This window comes from Aotus nancymaae, unplaced genomic scaffold (genome assembly GCF_030222135.1).
Source record: "Aotus nancymaae isolate 86718 unplaced genomic scaffold, 86718_ANA_hifiasm-v0.15.2.pri h1tg000006l, whole genome shotgun sequence".
Taxonomy (NCBI): Eukaryota; Metazoa; Chordata; class Mammalia; order Primates; family Aotidae; genus Aotus; species Aotus nancymaae.
In genome coordinates, this window is record NW_026988417.1 from 98713942 (window position 1) to 98740300 (window position 26359).

A 26359-nucleotide genomic window follows, 5' to 3' on the forward strand; every position below is an offset into this window, starting at 1 on the left:
GATGGAAATAATTCATTTCTTCTCTTTTAGCAGCTTAACCAAATGTTTCTTCGGGTGTCGAGTCTACTCTCTTATTGAATTTAGATATCTGAAGGTCATTTCCACAACAACAAAAGAGGTAGTGAGCAAAGTGTTTTCCTTTAGGATTCACTTAGAAATTCAGAATTATACTGCTTGTAAACTTTAAGCCACAAAGGTAAATTAACAATGCTTTTATAAGCTTTAAATGAGAACTGTGCAACAACCAGACACATTTGAGGCACACAAGACCAGATATTTTCACAGCGTGATTGGAAGCACATTTGAGATCTTTACTATTAATTCTAAGTAAGTTTTCTGTCGTTCAGCAGCTAATAGCGAAGTTTAATAAAGATTTTTTCCTATACTTATTATAATTACTTCCTTCAAAAAAAGAGTATTGCATTCATTATGCCACTCTATTTAGTGAGAGTTGAATACATGTGAAGTTTCTTTTTTGCACTGAGGATATCAAGATGAATAGGATAAAGATCTCTGCTCATTATGACTAAACAGTCATTTGGTATACAGGTAAAATTAGATTTCAACTACCAAAATCATTACAGCAGCATAAAAAAAAATTCAGTCTAAATATGTAAAATAATGATATGTGATTTTGGCAGCCAATTTAATCTTTAAATTAACCTTTATATATATATTTTCTAATTCATAGCAATATCATTTTATGAAGAGGGCTGAATTAACTTTCGAGTTATATAGTATCAGTTACAAACTACCCTTTATAAAATAATTCAGGTAATATACTATCATAACTTTATATGAAAAAAGGGGCTATTGTGCTTGTTCCCTTCCGACTTGGCTAATTGTAGGAAGCAAATCTGAATAACAGTATTTCAAGTAAGTATTATTCTATAGCTAGTCTTAATATGCCAGTTTTATTGACTGAGGCATAAGAGACCTGGATCAAAGAGCTTTACTATAGAAGTAATTATCTCTATAATATTAGTTGGATTATTTTTTGTGGAAAGGGTTTTTTAGTATAGGTTAAAAACTCAGCAGAAAACACTAAATGCTTATTTTATATGTAAATTATATGTAATTACAAAATATATTTTATGAATAGAGGACAAAACAAGTTAACGTGTTATTTAAAATAATACCATTCACTCATGCTGGATAAGTATTGGTCGGTGGTAATATCCCTAAAACTCTTTAGTGAGATATTCAAGGCTCTTTCTAATCCAGACCCCAATTTGTGTTTTTACTCTTATTTATTCTATGCATGTTATTTGCTCTAGCAGATGTGAATTTCTCACCAAAGTTTCTGGTTCGTCAAATTATCCGGAGGCGTATGGGCCAAAAGATGAGGGATAATGAATAAAACAGAAAGGAAGGGAAGAGGAGGAAGGAAGGAAGGAAGGAAGGAAGGAAGGAAGGACGGACGGACGGAAGGACGGACGGAAGGAGAGATAAGAGAGGAAGAGAAGGAGGAAGAAAACTCATACAAAAATCAGAATGTGAGGGAGAAAGGATGAAAACTTGTCTCTAACTAGCATGTGAGTTCAAAATAAAATTTCATCAATATTATAGGTTATCTGATAGGAAACATTTGTTAGTCTGGACTTCCAGGATTCAATTTATGGTAGGTAAAGAGTAGCAGATAAATCTGTCATACTGATACGGACTCACAGGGCAGCAGCGATGTTACCTAAGTTTCTCAAAAGGCCAGGAAAGAGCAATGTGTAAAAATTACCAGTCTTTTTTCTTCTTGCTAAATATAAACATGTGAATTAGCTTCTTAGCATAAGATTTCATGTAGTCTTATGCCATTAGAATGTACTAATAGAGAAAACAATTTGCATTTCATAAATTTCACATTTGGGGAACCATATCCAATCACTACTTTTATGTAGAAGCTCCTCTGGATTGATGAGAAAGTAGGTATGAAAAACTACAATTAGCTTTTAGAATACTTCTACCACAGTAACTACTATCACCACCCTCCGCTATGTCTATTAATGGTTAACACTTACTGAGCGCTTACTGCGTAAGGCACTATTCTAAGTGTTTTTCACATACTAACTCCTTTAAACCTTATCTCAACTGTATAAAGTAGTCCTGTAATTATCTCCATTTTATATATATATAAAGAAACAGAGGCACAGAGATATTAAATGACTTGCACAACATCATATTGCTAGTGAATGGCCAGTTCAAAATTTGAACCCAGGCAGCTCAGTGTCTGAGTTCAGGTTCTCAGCCACTTACTGTTAAACAGGCTTAGAGAAGGACGCCATCGATGTGGGCGGGAGACTAGATAGACCCCGTCACTGAATCCAAGCCTTATGTTTAATCTAAGCAGGATGTTTTTATTCACTCAACACTGCTAGTAAAATCCATTTTCCTTCTCATTTCTTCTCCTTAGCTGTCCTACTCTGTCATCTTCCTCCTCTCTTCCTTGCTTCTCTTTCTCATTTTTCCTTTTTTTTGTTGAAGTGTGTAATTTTGCTTAGTTTGAGTACCCAAAATGAATTCATCCGGTTTTCTATTTCTCACTTCTCTTCCATTGGCTCCCCTATGTCCTGCCTCTTCAATCAGTCTCAGCCTTTCCCAACTTTCTGCTTCATTCACAGACATTAACATTAGCACCAGTTTTCCTTGCTTCACACTTGCAGCTCTTCTCAACATGTTTCTCTATTGTGTTTTTTCAGCAGGTCCTGTCTGCTTTTCTTTTCAAATGTCCCTCAGATTTGTCTATTTCATTTCTACTGACTCCCAACAAATTCATGCTCTCACCACATCAGGCTTGTGGGAAGGCCCTCCAGCCTGTCTCCTTGCCATCAAAGTCTCACAATTCACGCTCTCTGACTCATTATCTACGGGATAGTTTTCCAAAAACGATACTCTCATTGTCTTAGTAGGCAAATTATTGCTATTGGCAAATCTTCCATTGCCTAAAACTAGCATTTCTAAACCGTACTCCCCATAATTGGGCCCGACCCAATTTTTTTGCCTCCAAATACTTTTCTTTTTCACTGTCCCTTGAATATAATGATATTTCTCACAATCGCATCTTTGCTAATCTTTTATTTGAATCGCTTGGAATCAGAAGTGATCTGGTCTTCAGACTTTTTCAGACGCTGTAATATTTGTAGAATACATACCTCTGGAGCATCCCTAATCCGAAAATACAAAATGTGAAATGCTGCAATGAGCATTTCCCCGGAGCCTCATGTTGGTGCGGAAAAAGTTTTGAATTTGGAGCATTTTGAATTTCAGGTTAGGGATGTTCAACCTATGGTAGTGGTGATGGTGGTGGAAGCTATCTTTAGAATTTATTATCAGCCAAGCTTTGTACTAAGTACTTTATGTACATTATTCCCAGTAATTCCCATAGCATCTTTGTGAAGAGTGTCCCATGATTTTATAGATGAGTAAACTGAGGCATATAGCAATTTGCCTAAGGTCACATAGCTATTAAGAAGTACAGATTGGATATGAATTCACACATCTGATTTCACAGTCCATGCTCTTAAGTACTTTCTAATACTGTTCACCTAGCCAAAAATTATACCTTTACCCAGACTGCCATCATCATTAAATAAATGTTAATACAAGTCTCCTTGGAAACTTTGAATACTCATTAAGTTAGAATCACTCCTCTGAATGTCTACTGAATTTAGCATAATATTCAATGTAACACTCAATATAGTATTAAACTAGAATGTATTGATTTCTAATTATTTCATATGTATTCATCTCATCTCCCCAATTAAATTGTAATCTTCCACAGTAGAATGGCATCTTCTCAAGCTGTAACTTAGGAGTCAGGGAATTAGCTCATGAGTTGCAACCAACATTTGAAAAAAAATAAAATAGACTTGAAAAAAAGTCCGTGTGTATCACTTTATAAAATGTTTATTTCAATCATGTGAGTATGTGCATGTATACTTACACTAGGTCATAATGTAAAAATGTATTTAAGATGATTGTCCAAGGTCAAAAAGTGAGAAAGCCATTGTTGTAGAGGGCAGACACGATTTGTTGTCTTTTATTCTTACAGGGCCTATCGCAATGCCATGCACACAGTAAGTGCCCAGTAACAACTTGGCAGATTGACTAAAATTACCTTGCACCATTTTTATTATAATCATATTAATATGACCGAAAACTCAGTGTTGAACCATTTATACATATCATAATATCTATACATGTATACTCTTTATTCTATCATGTTTAGCCTTATACTGTCAAATGATTTTTTAAAATTGAGGCTTCTCTGTTTATAACATAATGTGCTTAAATCTCCAAGCTATATTTAAGATTTTAGAGAGGTTAGTTTTGATTAGTAGTTCCATAAAATGAGAGTTAAGACGATACAGTATCTTATACAAATTAAAGATTACTCTTCCCCATAATATTAAATTTTAATGACAAATTGGCTAAGCCTGGTTCTTTTTTTTTATAAGGCAACTACATATCATTACTCTTAATATTTATTTCTGTAAAGAATCACTTTACTAAAATGCATATTGGGCTTAAAAAGGGGGTTTTAAAAATTAAAATATCATCTTAGGCTAAATCATATTAAGCAATTCGATGGTAGTTTGTTTATTAACCTCACCGTTTGAGCAGTCTGGGCCAGTCCAATTAGGATCACACGTGCAGGAGCCACTTTCTTGAAGGTATGTTCCGTGACCAGAGCACTGGTCTGGACACATGGTCTTGAGTATTTCACAATTGCCACCTCCCCATCCTGGATTGCAATGACATTCCCCATGGATACACACACCGTGATTAGAACACCCAGGGTCTAGACAGTCAGCTGGTGTAAAGAAAAAAACAATTTTATTAAATCCAGAAGGTATCACAGTGCATGCAGAAAAAAGAATTAAATCCTAATCTAATTTATATGAACATTTTGGATAATCAAATATTTATCTACCATTTCGAAGAACTTGTTTCTGAAAATGCAAAGAATTATAATACAATAAAGCATTAAGAACCAGCCTAATGCCATTTAGGTAATTGAGACTCTTGCAAGGATTTGTAATTTTCCTGAATTACACACACAGGCTCTTGAGGTTTCAGACTATTGCTCTCTGTTCTGCCTAATCACAGAGTAATAAGCATTGCTTTCGCTATAACAAAATCTGTATCAGCTGACCTAATCCATGACCACTGAGTACTGACAGCTGTATGGGATCCTCACAGTGTTTGAGAAAGAAATGAGTTGCATACTCTCTATCCTTCTTAATTCACTTTAATGTGCTTTAGATGACGAGATTTAATTTAGCAATTTGACTCAATAAAACTTTACACTTGTAGGGTCAATGGCCTGAAAATTTAATTCCAGGGACTTAATTGCATTACTTTGTGTGTGCAGATCAATAAAATCAATTTGATTGAAGAACGGAAATGGTGCTTTTTTGCTTTTTGAAAAAACAATTCACCTGCACTTTACAGTATGGTATCTCGACTCTCATCATTATACGTACACAGCTATGCAACAAATCCATGATGTCATACTTCTTTTCAGGAGAATATTATGTGTACTATTCTGTCTTTCTAGAGATGTCAAAATGCTAGATTTAGAAGCTGGTATCAATGTAAAAAATGATTAAAAATAAAATCAACAGTCTGCTGTTGGGTTCAAGGCACAAAGCTTTGCTTGCTTTCTCAGAGTGAAGAAAAGGAATGATTCACACTAATGAAGAGCAAAGAGGCCCTTTGGTGTTTGTTCTTTTCATTAGTTAAAATGTTAATAAAACAATGCATTCATAAATATGGATTTTCACAAGCGCTTTCAAAAGGAAGCCTGTAACAAGAGATCTGCCAAACTAAAGATTACAGACATAATCTGTTTCTTTATGAAGGTAACAACAGACTTCTGTAAATATTGATATGTTTACCTTCTTCACAGTTTTCTCCTTTGTATCCTGAGTTGCAAGCACAAGAGCCCATGATACAAATCCCACGACCCCCACACTGCGGGTCAATACACTGGGTAGTCGGCACATCGCACTCGGTGCCCTTCCAGCCGCTGAAACAGAGGCAGCGGCCCTTGGAGTACTGCCCGTTGCCACTACACAACACTGGACAGGCCGCTGTGAAACAAGACACGACAGAAGAATTACAGCCACATTTTCCAGCAAGCTTCCGAAAGAAAAGGCACATCGCTGGAACAAGCAATATGCCAGTTTTCCCTCCTTTCTTTCCTGTCTTGGTAGTGTTCAGAATTACTTGTGTTTCTACGGCTTATTTATATCGGCTTAAGAGAAGAATCTAACTTGCATACCTCTTGAACAATCCGGACCCAGAAATCCTGGAAAACAATGGCAAGTTCCAGAAACGCATTCTCCATTTCCATGGCAATTTCGGGGGCACTCCACCACAGACTCTGAAGAAAAGAGAAAGAAGGAACACTTGTTGTATAGCCTGCCTCTTGCAAAAGATAAACGGTGTCACTTTGATCTTCATTTATGCTAGATAATTTGAACAGTAATGCAAAGCACTGTCACTTCAAACGCAGATTTGAAAGTGTTTCCTGATGTATTCTCCTCTCCCAAGGTAATTCCAGATAATATCTTCTCCCAGTACTTCAAAGTTTGTCGCATATTCACAAATAAAGGGTTTAAAAATAATTCTCACATTTTACCTGGGCTTTAATACCCTAGGAATTACCCCAAATTGGTACGGATAATTTAGTTTCTATTAAACATGGCGTTTAGGCTGTGGCCTGGAAAATGCCGCTTTGAAGACTATTCTTACCTATAACAATGGTATTAAAAGACACCTGCTCTGCATTTTTCCCATCATTATAAAAAGCCAGATGCCAGATTCCAGAATCCAAGTACTGGATAAAGCCGGCCTCGTGAAGGCTGACGGATCTCGCCTGCCGCCCGGCTCTCTCTGTCTCAAGCAGGCTCCGCTGTTCTCTGGCAATCAGCCTGCTGCCATCCAGGAGCTCCACGAAGTCGTACTGGGGGGAGGATGGTGAAAAATAGTCAGCAATATAAAGAGCAGATACTTCTCTCTTTTTTTTTCTTCAAGCTGTCTTCCTTTGCTCTAACAAATACAATGTTAGAAAGAAGTTCCTGACTGACAGGTCCAAATGGTAGAAGTCTCCTATGCATAGCATTTACAAGGAGGACCAAACTACCTGCCGCATAAGGCTGGATTCAAACATCAGGGACCATTTTCTTCCTTATTGGGCAATATGGTTTCCAGATTTATTTAATTCTACAGACTGATCAAAGGTTTGATGAGTTTAGGCAGTTTGGGGATACAAACATAAAATCTACATGAATTCACATTTCCAATTCAGAAGACTTATTTTATCTTAAATTCATGAATTCTGTAATTAATATATATAATAGTCGTACATATTTTGAGGGCACATGTGCTATTTTAATTAACACGTATACAATGTGTAGTGATCAAATCAGAGTAATTGGGGTATCCATCACCTTAAACGTTTTATCTTTTGTGTTGGGAAGATTACAGTTCTAGTTTTGAAATATACAATAAATTGTTAACCATAATTTTCCTACTGTACCGCTGACTACTAGAACTTATCTTCTTCTTTCTAGCTGTATTTTTTGTACCTCTTGGCCAACCCCTTTTCATGCCCAATCCCCACTGCCCTTCCCAGCCTCCGGTATCCATCATTCTACTCTTTCTACTCATTCACTTTTTCAGCTTCCCCATATAAGCAAGAACATGAGGCATCTGACTTTCTGCGCCTGGCTTATTTCACTTCACACAATGATCTCCAGTTCCATCCATGTCGCCAGCAACCTTTTTTTAGTTGGACCACAAGATAACCCTGTGTGGTCTTCTTCTCTGATTTAACATTCATGTAGCAACAACTATTGCTGAATACTTACTCTGTGCCGGTCTCTCATAGAAACCTTGGGAGGAAGGCTTTAACATTTGCACTTTACAGATGAAGGAATCTGAATCTTGAGGAACTGTAGCAGGCTTTCAGACATCTGGGAATGGTGGGGCTGGTGTGTGAACTCGAGAGCACTTTGCTCCAAGTGTGGTCATTCCTCCACTCTACTCCACCTCTCTCTCGTGATTCTGATGTGACCATCTCAAGTACCATGGAGAACTCCATGGGTTTTTACTTAGTTAAGGTTAGATTTTACTTAGTTACTTAGATGTAACAATATGCCTTTACATCTTTGATCTAAACAGTTAAACAAGGCGGGTGTGGGGGGATGCTCAAGGGATGGCAATAACAGTAAATGTGCCGTATGATTCTTATAAATAGATCATTATCAAACCTAAGTTTCATTTTAGTAAAATTAGACATAAACATGGGTGACTGGAGAGTTTAAAAAAGAATTAAAAATATAAAATGTGATTGTTAATATAGTGGGGTAAAATTTTGTAATGAGATAATATAGGGAATTTGAAAGACACTAAAAGACTTTCCAATGTAGTTTCAAGAAATTTTTTAGATAACAGCTGTTAAAGAGTGATTCAGCATCTATAGACTGTTATCTAGTTTCATTCTATTCTTGAGATGTGTTTATGGTGAAACATATGCTATAGTACTATATATAAAATCATTATTATTATAATACTGCATATGTAAGTCATAAATATTCTACTTTCTGATAGATTTCTTAAATGAAATTTAAGAAAAAGATTATTATAAGAATCTCTTAATCTAATCAAGCTGGAATAAAATCAGTTGTTGGAATTTCTGAGAAACACAGTTAAACAGATTGCCATTTTACTGATCATAGACCTCTATTGTTAATATTGGAGAGAATTTAGAATATTCAGTTTCTGACTTATTAAAATTTTTATATATAAGTAAAAATAGTTTTTTGTTCTTTTGTGTAGTAAAACTGCATTAAAACAGAATTCAGCTGTGAGAGAGATATAAAAACAGTATAACCTGATCAGCAGTCCAAAATGTTTATTTTCATTTATACCTTATAAGGATGAAAATAATTACTGGTGTGGACACTTGGCCTACAAACATTTAACTGGAATTCTATTCCAGAATCATCGAAGGAGAATTAATTCAGCAGTTTTGAAAGGTGTCTCTGTCTCAAATAAGCCACTCATTTCCTCATCAGGTTTAAATATTTACATTTGCATGGCAAAGAGACAGAAAAAAGTTTCTTTTTCTGACTCAATGCATATAAATATTTTTCTCCCCTAGCATTAAACACAGTAACTGAAAAAGTGAAAGGGAGGAATTTGGAGTTTTAGCTGATCTTTCAAGGCAAAATCACAGCCATCACCTTTATTACAAAAATCACCACTTACATCACACTGTGAACAATAAAATAAGGCTGGGGTAGTAGGCATGATGGTTGCGGGGAAGGAGCTGACAGGTTTTGAGTATCTATCCAATTCTAGGCTCTTCTGCAGCGGTGTTTCACACACGATTTCAGAAGGGTGATTCAAATACCTAAAGAAACATTTCCTACTTTAACACTAAAACCATCTGTGTCAAAAATTACCAAATTACATGGAATGGAAATACTTAACAACTTTTGTTCTTAAGGCATAAAGTGGTCACTTAGGGCAAATGTGAATTGTGCTTTGTAATACTTCTAAGATAAAGACACAGACATATTTTTGGGGAGAAGAGGAGTCTTAGGATCTTAGGCTATTTTTAGGATAAAATTCCTGGGGCTTACTCTTCAATTGCACTACTCTGGGGGAGCCATCATGAAACAAAGCTTATTCTTGATAAAGGTTTCATATAAAGTTAGACAATTTTAGTGTGAAGCCCTTTAAAAGTCATTTTCTTATGATTTAATATTACCAAATATACACACTTTAAAATTCCTAATTTAAAGTTGCTTTAAACTACAATGCATTAACAAGGTCTTTTGGAAAATCAATGGAAGAAAAGTTTGCCCATGTTTATTGTATTTATGCTGATTATCTAATAGACCATTTAAAAACAAATAAATATTATTTCAGGTATCTTGGTGATTCACTTCTGAACAGTTAGATTATATGTTTAATTCAATTCTGTTACTAAAACGATGAGTTCTTAGAATCTATGAATACTTGACTGTGTCCTTACATCAATTCTTCGGTAGTGGCACAGTCTTGCTGTAAATCATTGGAATATAAAGAATGAAGAGATTTTACAGATCATCTGATCCAACCTTTCATTTCACCAATGGACACTGAGGCTCAGAGAAGTGACTTGTGCAAGGTTACAAAGTCAAAAAGTGGTAAAGGTATGCTTAGATCCCAGGTTTCCAACTCCTATTCTAAAAGATACTTCATGCAAATGCACTAAAATGCTACAGTATACTTAACCATAAGGCTCTGAATTGCTTCCTTAGGCCACTAACTGACCAGGAGAATGAACTGGCATCAGGGAGAAGAAAGCCCAGTGATTCTTGGCAGCAATCAAACAGAGAGTTTTACAAAGGGTCACAAAGACTGTGAAGGCTCAAGCAACTATTCTAAATGGCTGGCCAATTTTAATTATTTCAGGTTGATTTATTTAATGTCCCCCAGAAAGAGAGAAATGTTCAATTTGGGCTGCTTTATAGAATATTTAGTGTTTAAACACTGAACTCATAAACAGTTGTTTGCTCTGCTGATCTTGAATAAACCACAGGAAGGAACTATAATAACTGTGAAGCTTAAGAAAATGCATAACCTACTTAAACACATATATTGTGGTAGAAAATAAAAGTGGATATCACATGTATTGTGTTTAAACAGTAGAAGGATTATGAGAAAACCTGAAACTGCACCTTTTATTTCTCTAATCTTAAGTGTTATATACAACTTGCAGAGTAAACTAAATCTTTAAATAAACCTTTCAAGTACACAACACAATAGACAATTCTTATCTGAAATTATTTTCTGGAATTTATAAGTTAACATGTTCACTACTGTGCTCAGCTTAGAGGTGTACTTCTTGAATTATATACAAATAATCACATATGTGGTTTCAATGGGAAAATATTTTTCATATTTCCCTGGAAATTTCTATAAATAGAACACAACTACTATAATTGAAGTTATAGAGGACTTCCATTTAAGGAAATCTGGTTATTACATCCTAGTCAGTATCACCTATAACATGAACTGGAGTCAAATCTAAAATTTGAAATCGTCCAGATTGGCTGGGTGCAGAGGCTCATGCCTGTAATCTTAGCACTTTATGAGGCTGAGGTGGGCAGATCACCTGAGGTCAGGAGTTCAGGACCAGCCTGACCAACATGGAGAAACGTCGTCTCTTCTAAAAATACAAAATTAGCTGGGCGTGGTGGCACATGCCTGTGATCCCAGCTACTTGGGAGGGTGAGGCAGGAGAATAGCTTGAACTGGGGAGGCGGAGGTTGCGGTGAATCGAGATTGTGCTATTGCACTCCAGCCTGGGCAACAACAGCAAAACTCCGTCTCAAAATAAAGAAATAAAATAAAATGGTCCAGATACGGTGGCTCACACCTGTAATCCCAGTCCTTTGGGAAGTTGAGGCGGGCAGATTGCTTGAGCCCAGGAGTTCAAGAACAGCCTGGGCAATATGGTAAAACCTCATCTCTACAAAAAATACAAAAATTAGCCGGGTAGGGTGACATGTTTCTGTAGTCCCAGCTACCCAGGAGGCTGAGGTGAGATGAGATTGTGCCATTGCACTCCAGCCTGGATGATGGAGTGAGACCCTGTCTCAAACAAAAACAAAAACAAAACCCCAACAAACAAACAAAAATATAAAATTAAAATTGTGCATTAGTACATTATAAGAAGCATACAATGCATAAGAACCAAATTTATTTTAATAATATAGATATTAAAAATTTAAAATAGAAAAAATAAATTACTAAAGCCTGATATTCAAAAATTTCATAGCCAAAAAATCATATATGTATATGAACTAAATCTACAATTACATTAGAAAAAGCATGTTAAAATCTTCTTACTCATCTTTCTTTAAAGATACAATTTCTTCATTAATATGTGATAACTTTTCTTCATAATTTATGTGCCTAGGCTACAGAAAACATATTTCTCACAAAATTATATGATATAAAGCATGCATAAAAACTCTCCAGTCTTTATTTTATAAATCACACTAAATCAGCAGGAAATTCCCAGGGTAAATAAACTGATTATCAAATATCACTTTAGGCTCATCCAATTGTCAATTTTAATTAACCAATTATTACATTTTTGAAATTCCTCTATTTACTAACATAATAGTTGATCTTGGGGAAAGCCTCAGTTCCGGTTTTATGGTAGGTAATTTAAATAATGTATCTTAGATGTGATGAAACCTACATTAAGCAACAATATCCAATTTATATACCATGACCCGGTGCTGTATTAGATTATGAAAAAGTCTGTGGAATTGACGGTAGTTCTCCATCTATGATTGCTGTTGTGAGGGAATTTTTATGCAAGGAAAATGACTTTAAAGTTCTCCGATATTAAGGATATTTGAACTGTTTTGTGTACCACACTAATGTGATCATACTTGGTTATCTTTGAAAGCTCTCTTGCCTCTTTATTTCGGCGTTCATCATTTAAGATGAGGAACAGTGCTTGAGTTGATAAAGTTCCTGCCATCATATTTATGTTGATGTTCCCATAATTTCTCTACTAAGAGTAAATCTGGCATAAACTAAAAAAATACATTTTGAACAGAATGAATACATGTTTGAGATGAATATGTTATGCATCTATTACATGAAAGGAGTTAAGATCATCTGAAATTACCATGGAATCGTTGTAAAACACTTGGAAAATCCATGATGTTTTATTGGGTGCTCAGATGATGCTCAATATTCATTAAGTTGCTCACAAAATTCAGTACATTTTAAACAGTCAAATCAGGAAGAAAATATTGTTCTTCCCACTACTGATTCAAAAACCTCAGAATAAGTAACCTCCATTCAAAATTCTTTCTACTGTAGAAAGTCAATTCAACAGTGGTTAAACAGTTAACCAAACAGCTGAGCTTAAGAAAGAGAATAATTTCAAAGTATGCAACTAGCAGTTTTTATTTTACTGATGAGAAAGCCTAGTCTTACCTGAGTATGGGAAGGCGGTAAGCCTTTTCGGCCGTATACTCCGATCAATGCATCCTTCTGAAGAGAGATATTGAATTTAAGAAACTGTGGCTGATCAATAAAGAGCTGTGATCTCCAGAAGATCCCAGGAGGAACCTCTTGAATTGCTCTTCGGCCAATATCAAGTTCTCCGGAATCTATGGTGTTATTTTCTTGCGTAAATCCACCTAATTTTCCTGAATGTAAGAGATCCATTGATGAAGAACAAAAAAAATTTTTTTTTAACAAAACAAAAAAGGTTTTTAAACTTTTTGAAAAAGTTATTTTTACTAAATGCTCAAGCCATTTCACCTGATAAAGTACTCTCATAAAATTTTCACTATAAAAGCTTCCATTGTTAGATATTGGTATTTTACTAATTCTGGTATAGTTCATAAGATATTTAAGTTAAAATCCTTTTGACTTCACCCAAGGTATACCTGTTACTAAAGCTGTTTTCACACCTACGGTCTTTCTGTCCACTTAAAAAATAATTATCTTACAATTATGTGTCTTGTTATTTCTTGGGAGAGATGAGGCCTGGTACTTATCAGTCATTCTAAACATACTATAACATAGCAAAGTGTAAATTAAGGCAAATGAATTATTGAGATTTCTAAATCAATCCTTAAGCAAACAATAAAACCAATCAATGGCTCAGATTCAGGTAGTTCTATCTAAACTATGTATTAGGATGAATGAAAAATATCAGATGCTGGCAGAGAGGTAGAGAAGGGGTACTGGGGACATTGTGAGGGGAAAGGAAGGAGGGGTAAGCTTAAGTGCTCACATGGTTTTTGATGTAGGCTGTTATACCCTTTCCTCTTTCTTTGGACCCCTATTTCAAACTCACTCGCAGCCTTAGTGGACATATGTTACTCCTGACTACACTGATCTTTGATCCACAGAAACAAAACCTCTTTGCTCCCTGGATCTCTGCCACCTGTTAAGAGACACCGTCTCTTCTCGCGTGGCTTCCTTCTAGAAAACAGATCCAAGATTCCTCTTTTTGGTATGGTGTTCCCCCTTTCCCTTTTTGCCAAGGTTCTTTCTCAGTTATTCTGATGGGGGCCATGATAGAAGTTCTGCAATTTGCCATAAGTGGATATATAACCACAGTGTCTCTTATGCAGATGGGTCCATGAAGGCTGAGGCACAGAATGAAACTGGACAAATGATCTTCTATCAATTCAGCCTTTTTACAGTGATGACACCAGGAGAGTGATGGGGGAGGATCACTTGAGCTCGGGAGTTAAAGTTCAGCCTGGGCAACATAGTGAGACCCCCATCTCTTAAAATAAAAGTGGTAACAATGTTGACTTACTGCCAACTTTGTCTTTTTTAAAAAACATTAAACTGTTAATTCAAAATGTAGAGGATGTAATTTTAAGTCTGAGAGCTGTAAACTATCTTATCTTAGTGATAGAGGACAGAGGCTTCTGACTATCTTGAAGAGTCACTAGTTTAACACTGAGCTCATTTTTACTGAGTGTTTGCTAGGGGCAGCATGTAGGTGATTTAAAAAAGCATATACCAAAGAGTAGAATCTTAGAGATGATCTAATATGACTTCCATAGCTTCCGCCATCAAGTAGTAATTACCTGGCTGGGGAGACAACATCCACAAACTGATAAATTAAGTGAGACCCTAAAGCAATATATGAGTAGAGGTCAGAGAAAGGCACTGTCATGGCAGGCTGGAGGTTGAGAGATTTCACAGGAGTTAAGTTTTGTGGTAAACTTTGAGGGACAGGTAGGATACAGTTTCTGAGTTGGGATAAACATCGCCATCACAAGCATGGCAGTAGAACTTGACAGGTGTTAGGCTGATGCTCAACAGAGGAATTCATCTGGCCAGAAAAGAAGACAAAGAAAACTGGTTTTGGAGTCAGACAAACCTGGGTTTGAATCCTGGCTCTGCCAACAATTAGCTGTGTGACCTTAAGGAAGATACTAAGCCTCGTCTAGAAAATGGGGAGCGTAATGTAATCACTGCACTGTCTTAAGGATTACATGAGATGTGACACATCCAGTGCAGGTTGCAATGTTTGGCTCTCAGGAGGTATTGAATGGATTTTTCATGGGAGTGATAGGGGAAAAGGTTGGGAAGGGAAATGGGATCCGTTTGTGGAGGGCCTTGAATACCAGGTTAAAGAACATGGTCTTTATACTTTATGCTAGTTTTTTTTTGTATTTTTACTCTATCAAAGAGTGTTATTACACCCTTTTCCCTGAAGATGTATATATTTACTAGCATTCTGTTACTATGCATGTCATTTATGGTATGTTTTTAAAATAGATATTTGAAGACTTATTATGAATAAATTGCATTTCAATGCCACAAACACACTTATTCTTGTGTGGTGGTGGGGCGTGTGTATAACCAAGAGAAACGGAATTGAAGATTACTAAGGAACATGACCTGCAATCACAGACCCAGTTTATGGACGATAGCATCTGCAGCAATTCACAAAAAAAAAAAAAAATCACACTTACAGATAAATGTGGGGTTCGAGGGAAAGTACATCACTAGTAAATGTTAGAATTGCTTTTCACCTGGACTACGGCAGCCTACATGACACATGTACCATCAGTTGCAAAGGACAGCTATAGCTAAATGGAGACCCATTAAAGGTTCTGAGCAGGCTAAAGGTGAAATGCAATCACTGTTTCAAGAGCATTACTGTGCAGTAACTGTGAGAAGCCTAGAAATGGAGAGATGAGTGGGGACACAGCTGCAATAACCCAGGTATGAGGCTGAAGAGGGTTGTACAAGAAAACTCAATAAAAAGGTATTACTTATAATCTCACTTCCTCTCTTCTTTACTAGTGTTCACAATCATGGCAGCTATCAGGTTTATTTTTCTTGAACCAATTTAGTAATATAAAATGATCTACGGAATAAAATTTCCAAACTGAGTTATAGTTGTCCTTGTAATTTTTCACACATCAACTCTTAGATTATAAACTGTGCACCATTCATAGGACTCAAAGTATTTATTTTACCATAGTCATCCTTGTTCATTTCAGCAAAATTAGAACATATAAATAAAAAGAGAAAATATATATAACATTACCACTCAGAGATTATTTTTCTTTCTATCTAAATAGACGTCTTGCTTTACTCAGAAATTTTTAAATATTTGAGACCAATTTCTACTCTGCATTTAGGAAGCTTCTGCAAAGGAACCTACATTTGTTATCAAGTAGCTTTTATTGAGAAGATTCAGGGGAGAAAGAAATGGAAACTATTCTTTACTGAGGGCCTAAAATATGACAGGTAGTTTCATCTATGAGGTTGGTGTCATTTTGAGATGAGGAAACTAAGGCTCAGAGAAGTAAACAATGTGGTCGAAATGAGTGGTGGAGTCACAACTGAAATCAAGGGCTTCAGAATTCCAAAGTCATCTGTTGTATAATCCTCAACAAAATCTTTGCTTTTTATTAAAACAAATATATTATTTTAAATTAATAAGTTTTAAATTTATTTGTCTCTTTCATATAAAATCAGATATATTAAGTCACTGAACCACCCTAGAGGATATACTTATGATTTCAGAACATAAATTTATACTTATTTTTGTAAGTTTTATACTAACAAAACTTAGAAAACTGCCATGGATACTGTAATGTAATATTCTTTGTAATTCATAGTGAGTTCCTCAGAAGTTTTTGTCTTTTGGTTGACTTCTACATGAAACTAATTTTCAAGTACTGAGTAGAATAGCTGTTCTTTTCCCCTCTAAGATCTGCTAGTACACATATCATATTTTAATACGGATATAGTTTATATTTAGACACATTCATCAAGTTACACATTTCTAAGGCTATTACACTTGATTATCATTACCAAGTTCTATCTACTATCTGAAGCATGTATCATTTAATCTACTCTCTTGTGTTGACTCTGTTGCTGCTCTTCACGGTTTTCTGAGTTTTAACAGCATACCTGTGCATTGAATACTGTTAAGCATAAATTTCTAAACTGCTGCTAATTTCAGAATTTTTTCCAAAACTTACCTTTACCCAAGAGCATTAGCTGTGGTAATGGTAACCAAGTTCTGATTTCTAGGGTTTCAGGTTTCAGTATGCCATAGCAGTTTAATAAGCTAGGTATTCTTGCCTTGTTGCTTTCTCCACGTATTACCTTTGAGGGGTCAAAATCTTTCTCACAGAAATGTTCTGTGGATACACTATTGTGTTGAGAAGTATATTAATTCTCCTATTAGTCCCATACATAGCTAATTTAACAGGTGGTTCTTTTTCAGAAAAAGAGGGTTCTTTATTTGTAAAACAAAAGAACCAAGAGCGTGCTTGAATGGGACAGTAGTAGTTGTGATGACTTTTTTTTGCCTTCTGTAATGAAAAAAACTTAATCATAATACAATAGAATCTTAGAGTTCAAGTACCTATGTGGGTTACTGAGTCCAGGGGTATTTAAACAAGGGTAGTTATATCCCTAGGAAACATTAAGACTTTTCAATAAGGAAAGGGGTAGGAAATTAATTTCTATTAATAGAACCTCAATAACATTCATGTGTTGACTTTCTTTATGAAAGAAAGGCATATCTCTCACATACCCAAAATATTACTATGACTCATTGCCTTGGAGCATAAAACTTCCATTGTGCCAAAGAAAGGCAAAATTAAAAGTATTTCTGTTGGTGAAGCCTCCTTTATTTAACCCAAGGTAGGGCTATATAAACCCAAGGTAGTGCTTCAGAGACTTTCCCTCCTTAACATATTTCCATTAACAGCAAAATGTGGGGTTAAAAATGGTATTCAGAACTGGCATGTTTTGATGTCAAATGTATCGAGAGAGAGAGAATCTTTTTAATAACCTTATCACCCAGTCCAACCATTGTCAAAGAATGCTTTTCAACTGTAGAAGAGCTTCATGACAATAAGGTAAAAAATGTGAAATGTAGTGATGCTTTATTTATTCCAGTTGTCAAGCTCAGGACAAAGATTTGTGCTTTATCTTGCTACCTATCTACCTAGAGCAGGGATTCAGAACTGAATGGTTCTAACACAATGGAGATTAATTTATTTGAACTGAAAAAATAAGTCAGACTTTTTCTGACAAAAGGTAAATTTGGGCCGGGTGCAGTGGCTCACGCCTGTAATCCCAGCACTTTGGGAGGCCGGCAGGTGGATCATGTGGTCGGGAGTTTGAGACTGGCCTGGCCAAGATGGTGAAACCCCGTCTCTACTAAAAATACAAAAATTAGCCGAGTGTGGTGGCAGGTGCCTGTAATCCCAGCTACTCAGGAGGCTGAAGCAGGAGAATCACTTGAACCCAGGAGGTAGAGGTTGCAGTGAGCCCAGATCACACCAGCCTGGGCAACAGAGCAAGACTCTGTCTCAAACAAACAAACAAAAACAGGTAAATTTGATTCTGATGAGTAGTGGCTCTAACAGTGAAATTATATAGGGGGTATTTCCCATAAATTAAATGAGCTAATGAAATAGATATATTTAAGGCATATATCTACAGGCAAACATACTGCACATTATTTTCCAGACCACCACAATAAAGCAGATATCTCAATAAAGCGAATTACACACATTTTTTGGTTTACCAGTGCATATAAAAGTTATGTTTACACAGTACTGCAGTCTATTAAGTGTGCAATAGCATTCCTTTGTTTGTCACCCAGGCTGGAGTGCAGTGGCCCAATCTCAGCTCACTGCAGCGTCGATCTCCCTGGGTTCAGGTGATCCACCTACCTCAGCTTCCCAAGTACCTGGGACTACAGGCACACATCACCAAGTCTGGCTAATTTTTGGGTATTTTTTGTAAAAACAGGATTTCAGCATGTTGCCTAGGCTGGTCTCAAACTCTTGGACTCAAGTGATCCACCAGCCTAGGCCACCCAAAATGCTCGGATTACAGGCATGAGCCACTGCAGCCAGCCAATAGGTTTCTACAAAGCAATTTATCACCTTAATTTAAAAATATTTTATTGCTAAAAAATGCTAACGATTATCTGATCAAGCCATAATCTTTTTGCTGGTGGAGGATCTCGCCTCAGTGTAGGTGGCAGCTGACTGATCAAGGTGGCAGTTGCTGAAGGTTGGGGTGTCTGTGGCAATATCTTAAAATAAGACAATAATTAAGTTTGTCGCATTGATTGACTCTTCCTTTCATGAAAGGTTTCTCTGAAGGATGTGATGCTATTTGGTATCTTTTTACCCACAGCAGAACTTTCAGAATTGGAGTTAACCCTCTCAAACCCTGCTACTGCTTTATCAACTAAGTTTATGATATTCTAAATCCTTTGTTGTTATTTCAACCATGTTCACGGCTTCTTCACCAGGAGTAAATTCTCTCTCAAATATCCATTTTCTTTGCTCATCCATAAAAAGCAACTCCTCATCCATTAAAGTTTCATGATGACATTACAGCAATTCAGTCCCATCTTCAGGCTCTACTTCTAATTCTAGTTTTCTTGCTATTTCTATCAGATCTGCAATTACTTCCGCCACTGAAGTTTGATCCCTCAAAGTCATCTATGAGGGTTGGAATCAACTTCCAAACTCTTGTTAATGTTGATATTTTGACCTCTTCCCATGAATCATAAATGTTTTTAATAGCATCTAAAATCCTAAATCCTTTCCAGAAGGTTTTTAATTGACTTTGCTCAGATCTATCACAGGAATCACTATCTGTCTATGATAGCCTTACAAAATGTACTGCTTAAATGTGACTTGAAAGTTGACATTACCCTTAATCCATGGGCTGCAGAACATATGTTGTGTTAGCAGGCATGAAAACGCTAACCTCCTCATACATCTCCATCAGAGCTCTTGGGGGACTAGGTACATTGTCAGTGAGAAGTAATATTTTGAAAGCAATCTTTTGCTGTGAGCAGTAGGTCTTAACAGTGGGCTTAAAATATTTAGTAATCATGTTGTAAACAGATGTGCTGTCATCCAGGCTTTATTGTTTCATTTATAGAGCACAGGCAGAGTAGAATTAGCATAATTCTTAGGGGCCCTAGGATTTTAGGAATGGTAAATAAGCATGGGCTTCAACTTCAACTCACCAGTTGCATTACCCCCTAACAGAGTCAGCCTATCCTTGGAAGCTTTGAAGCCAGGCCTTGACTTCTCCTCTCTAGCTATGAAAATCCTAGATGGCATCTTCTTCCAGTATAAAGCTCTTTCATCTACACTGAAAATCTGTTGTTTAGTGTAGCCACATTCATCAATGATCTTAGCTAGATCTTCTGGATAACTTGCTGCAGGTTCCACATCAGTGCTTGCTGCTTCACCTTGCATTTTTATGTTGCAGAGATGATTTATTTCCTTAAACCTCAGGAACCAATCTTTGCTAACTTCAAACTTTCATTCTGCAGCTTCCTCACCTCTCTTGCCTTCACAGAATTGAAGAGAGAGCCTTGTTCTGGAGTAGGCTATAGCTTAAAAGAATGTTATATCTGGTTTGGTCTTCTATTCAGGCCACTCAAATGTTCTCCTTATCAGTAATAAGGCTGTTCTGCTTTTTTTTATCATTCATGTGCTCACTGGAGTCATGCTTTTATAATTGCCTTTAAAAACTTTTCCTTTGCACTCATCAACCTGGCCAACTGTTTGGTGCAGGAGGCATAGCTTTCAGCCTGTCTCATCTTTTGTCATGCCTTCCCCACTAAGCTTAATCATTTCTAGCTTTTGACTTAAATCGAGAGACGTGCGATTCTTCCTTTCACTTGAATACTTAGAGGCCACTGTAGCGTTATTGATTGGCCTAATTTCAATACTGTTGTGTCTCAGGAAATAGGGAGGCCCAAGGAGAGAAAGATGGTGGGGATGCTGGTCACGGAGCAGTCAGAACACACACATTTATTAAGTTCACTGTCTTATGTGGGTGCGGTTTTTGGCACCCCAAAATGATTATAAGAGTAACATCAAACATCACTGATCAAAGGTGCTGTAACACATCTAATAATAAATAAAAAGTCTGAAATACTGTGAGAATTATCAAAACGCAATACAGAGACATGAAGTGCGCAATGCTATTGGGAAAATGTTGCCAACAGACTTGCTTGACACAGGGCTGTCACAAACATCCAGTTTGTAAAAAAAAATGCAGTATCTGCAAGGCACGATAAAGTGTAATATAATGAGATCTTCCTGTAATACGATGAAAGCATTATAAAATTTTCATATGAAAAGTGAATTAATATGAACAACAGTTCCATTTTCCACCCTATTCTGAGTATACCAAACTAAACAAAGTACCTCTAAGTAGGAAAATAACAGTTAAAATTAGCAGTATTTTGCTAAGCCTTGATAAAGTCTTTTTTGGTATCCTACACAGAAACCGGGTAAAGGATTAGTTCTAAAAACAGTGTAATAAATCTTTTTCAAAGTAGGTAGTTGCTGATTCTTTGCTTTCAGTAAAACTAAAAGAGAAATATGATAGACCTGCAGCTTACAGACCACTCAACATATTTTTTAGAAATAGATCACAATGTGATTTTTGACATATGACTAATAAGAATGTCAAATAATTGAACAACATCACTTAAAAAAATCCTTCCACTGTCATTTACTTATTTTGTAGCAAGATTTCTTTTGTTTATATTCGTAAGAAAGGAAAACAAGATTAGAATTGAAACTGAATTTTGTTTTATTCTTGTAAGGAATATTCATCTATGAATATATAAACTATTTGAAAAAGGTCCCCATTCATCTCAGAGAGGTATATTCAAGACATTTTCACTTTTTATCTTTCATTTTATCAAAATGTTTAACACATTTATATTTCAGTACATTTTCACTTTTTATATTTCAAATTATCAAAATGTTCAACATATTTACATAAGAATTAGGTTGTCTTCAGTAAAATGTGTACAACTAATTATTGTAAGCATAATTCAAGACAGGAAGAAAACAGGTTTTTAAAAACATTATTATATGATCTCAAAAAATGAAAAAGTAATTTAAATTTGTGGAGCCATTTTAAGGGGTCACAAAAACAAAATATTTTGAAGCCCACTCATCTATTCTAGCTTTTCCCATGAAATATGAATCTCATCTTTAAAATGCCTGTCAACTTCTATTTGCTTCAAGTTATTACACTATTTAGAATGAATTTATCTTGAATTAGTCTTAGAATGTGTCTTTTCTAAAAGGTAGCTGCAGACTTGACCTCTCATTCTAATCAGTGATGTAGAGATATAAGGACAACACTGATTTTTCTCTGCAAAATCTACTGAAACGACAGCTTAGATTAGTATAGCCTTTCTGTGTAAGCCTCTAGTTTGAATATCAGGGGACTAGGGTTTTGTGAAGGGGCTTTGTCTTTAACTTCTGCAATGCTGCTTTTCAATCCACAGCCCTTCTCTCATTTGACCAAGTCAAGTGTGCTCTTTATTGATGGTAAACACACCTGGAAGTCAGTGAGCCATTAACACAGTTTGATAAACTTGTAAATACTTGTACATCCTTTTCCTCTGAAGCTCATCAGTTTCTTACATAAAAGCCTGGACACAGAAGTCTTTCATCATGTCCTGAATTCCAGAAAACCTTGGCTTCAGAAGAAATAAAAAAAGAAGGCCAGTTCTAGGGCTCTCTATCCTCCCTTACTGAGATCACTACATCCATAAAGCCCTAGACCCTGAACCTGGGAATGATCATAGGAAACACTAAGGTTGTCTGTAGGTTTTACTAAAAGAAAAAGGAGGAAAACTGGAGGAAAAAATAGAGACAGGGCAACAGAGTGCCCTGTAGTTATTCTAAACTCAAAGCTTGTGGGTTAGGAATCAAACCAATTAAAGCCTTCACAGTAAGAGTGAAATGTACCACGTCTTCAAACACAATAGGGTATCATCTTGAAGGTTTTTTTTTCAACATGTCCTGTTGTGCCTGAATGTGGGAGCCACTAGCAGTCTTTTCACCTCCTAACAGTGATTTTTTTTTCTTTCATCAGTAAGTATGTGTCACAACAGTCTTAATGTCTTAAAATACAGTTGTCAGAATGTGAAAACATAAAGAGACCACATACGCAAAGCTACTGTTATTCCTCTCCTTCTTATGTGATACCCAATTCACAGGAAAGCACATCAGTGAAGTGCCTTTTTTTCAGATAATACCTTTTAAAAACCACTTTGAACTGAAGAACATTTTATAAATAATAGTTTACCAACCATAGATCCTATAAGGACAAAACAGAAGATTTAAAGTCATATTGGTAATTAGGAGGCCTGAAGAATCTGTTTGAAAATTATTTTGCGATATTGGAAAATCAGTGAAAATTACAAAATGCTAAGTTTTCAGCCATACATATCATGAATTTGCCACCCGCCTATGATGTGAGTAAACAAGCCTATAATGACAGAAATGGAAAGGCAGAAAAGAAATTCACTGTCAAAGTCTAACTGCAATTGTTGCAGAAGGTAAATGATAATATCATCTTAAATCCCACAGAGGCACTAATAATTAAGACGTCAAGAAGCAAGGTTGAGCATTCATAGACAATCAATAGCCCACCTTCCAATTCTGTGACCTAACCTTGGATTCATACCCTGACTTTGAGATCTCTGAGAGAACATATCTTTTTATAAACAACCACATGCCATAATTTAGCATTGTGGATACAGAGTGTTAGATCACAAGCTAAGTGAAATAAGACATAACTACTTTGCAAACATAGTTTAATGGACAAAATCAATAGAGCATCTAATTAAGGAACTATTACACATTGTAATAATACAAATACTATGAACAATATTGACCAAAACTCAGTGCCCTTGCAGCCGTCAGCTCCATTTCTCTAATTCACAGATAATCTTTAACCTACTATAAAATCTAACTCTCTAAAGTTGTCTAGTACTTGAGAAACTTGATATACGACAATAAAAAATGTAAAATTTAAAAGCAATTGGAATTATTTTGTTTGAGCACAAATCATATGCATATATACCCATACACACATATTTGTAGTTTTTCAATTTGTACCCATACAGAAAGATTCTTTTGATTGGAGACGTCACTTACATGGAGACTATAGAGACGCCACAGTTACATCGACTGAAATGTGTAGCCTTTTACTTTAGTCTTTATTATCCTAGATTATCCTATGCTAAAATCTGGAATTTGTCTTATTGCCCCTTTAGAAATACAGCTGGTGTTGAAATGTTCCGTCTGGGTACACTCCACTTTTCCCTAACGGATATTTTCTAATTCATTGTAATAACTCGCTCAATTTCTGACTAGCCTAGAATTCACATGCTCCGGAAACAACAGCTCTGACCATCTTGCTTTTACTGCTATTTCCCCAGAATCTTGCTCAGTGAATGGCACATAGTGAAGGCTCGTTAAATAAATGTAAAATGAATGAATTATATGCATTCAAAAAAAGATGACAATATTTCTTTCATAAAATCCAAATAACTAAAAATATAAATAATGAATGATAGGGATTTTCCATTACTGCTTTAGAGAATACTACTGATGCTGATTTAGAGAAGCGTCTTCTTAAAATTTTGCTCTGAATTACAAGTGCATTACCGTGAATTGCAGAGTGAAGAGCAATCACTGATACGCATTGAATAGTTGTCATGTTCCAATCATTGCTTGGCACCCTGCATGTATTATCTGATTCAAACCTCATTGTAAACCTTTACACTACCCTATAAAGAAACAGGACGTGAGAGTGGTAATTTGCTTAAAGGCACCCAGTGAGTGGCAGGGCTTCAGTTCTTAGCCACTATTCTATACTAGTACTTTGCATATACTTGATGCATGGGCCTTTGTATACTTTATATCATATCCTTTGGTTGTACTATTTTCACTCATTCATTCAACAAATACTTTGTGAGCAACTATTACGTGCCAAAACTGTTCCAAAAGCTTAGTATATAGCAGGGAGAGAACAGACAGGATCCTTGCCTTATAGGCTAGTAAAGATGACATACATCAAATAGTAATAGTGATAACCGTAAATATTTTTCAAGTGTTTACTATGTACTATACACCATTGTATGTTTACACCTTTGCATATTTACATTGAATACTAAAGACCAAAGGCCATTCTATGAAGTAAATTAGTCCATTTTCTTTTAGACGGAGTCTCACTCTGTTGCCCAGGCTGGAGTGCAGTGGTGCAATCTTGGCTCACTGCAACCTCCGCTTCCCAGGTTCAAGCGATTCTCCTGCCTTGGCCTCCTGAGTAGCTGGGATTACAGGTGCACGCTACCACAGCCCAGCTAATTTTTGTATTTTTATTAGAGATGGGGTTTCACCATGTTGGCCAGGCTGGTCTCAACCTCCTGATCTCGTGATCCACCTGCCTCAGCCTCCCAAAGTGCTGGGATTACAAGCATGAGTCACCGTGCCCGGCCAATTAGTCCCTTTTAACTGATGAGATAACTTAAGCACAAAGAAGCTGTATACAGTTGTACCAAGTAACATAGACATTAATGATCAGAGCTAGGACACAAAACCAGGTGGTTAGGCTCAGAAGTCTATACTCTTTATCTCTGTGTGATATTGTTTCTATATTACAGTATGGTGTGATGCACAGCCAGACTGTGGGGAACCTTATACGTCATTTAAAGCCTTCTGACTAGAATCTAGGTCACTGAAGGGGGTTAGGCAAGGAATTGGTATCTCATATTTGCATGTGAAGAATGGATGAGCAAGGCCAGAGACATAAAGCACAGATAGAAGAAGGCACCTATATCCAGTTGAGAGAAAACAGGATTCAAAAGATATTATGAGAATCATCCATGTCCCTACAAAGGATGCGAACTCATCGTTGATGATGAGTTCAACGATGGCTGCATAATATTCCATGGTGTATATAGGTGAAGGGGAGGAAGGCAGCAAATCACACTGCCACGTATGCACCTATGCAACAATCTTGCATGTTCTTCACATGTACCCCAAAACCTAAAATGCAATAAAAAAAAAAATTAAAAAATAATAATAAAAATAAAAGATATTATGGGGTCAGAGGTGAAGGAACTTAGAGATTGGGTGAATATGGGAGATGAGAGAGTAGAAGCAGTTTTTGGGCCTTCTGGACCAGATGATGAAATGAACAATGGTGCCATTTCCTAACACAGGAACCCCTCCTTATCTACAGGGACTATGTTCCAAGATCCCGAGTGGATGCCTGAAACTGTGGATAACATCAAACCCCATATATACTATATTTTTTCCTATACATCCATGCCTATGACACCTTATAAATTAGGTAAGAAAGAGATAAATAATAATACAATTATAACAATATACTGCAATGAAAGTTATGTGAATAAGGTCTCTCATTCTCTCTCAAAGTATAATAGTTTCAGACCGCAGTTGACTACAGGTAA

At 36.2% G+C, this 26359-nt stretch overlaps 1 protein-coding gene across 6 annotated transcripts in view; it reads right to left on the bottom strand.

Annotated features, from left to right (window-relative positions):
• Positions 1 to 26359, bottom strand: part of TENM3 (teneurin transmembrane protein 3) — a 1556403-nt gene that overhangs the window by 107991 nt on the left and 1422053 nt on the right. For all 6 annotated transcript variants that reach the window (XM_064369979.1, XM_064369982.1, XM_064369985.1 and 3 more), the window contains 5 exons: positions 13015 to 13229; positions 6751 to 6961; positions 6278 to 6379; positions 5892 to 6086; positions 4604 to 4804 (listed from right to left, as the gene is read on the bottom strand). In XM_064369979.1, coding sequence (XP_064226049.1) covers positions 4604 to 4804; positions 5892 to 6086; positions 6278 to 6379; positions 6751 to 6961; positions 13015 to 13229 — 924 coding nt within the window. The remainder of the gene's footprint in view (positions 1 to 4603; positions 4805 to 5891; positions 6087 to 6277; positions 6380 to 6750; positions 6962 to 13014; positions 13230 to 26359) is intronic.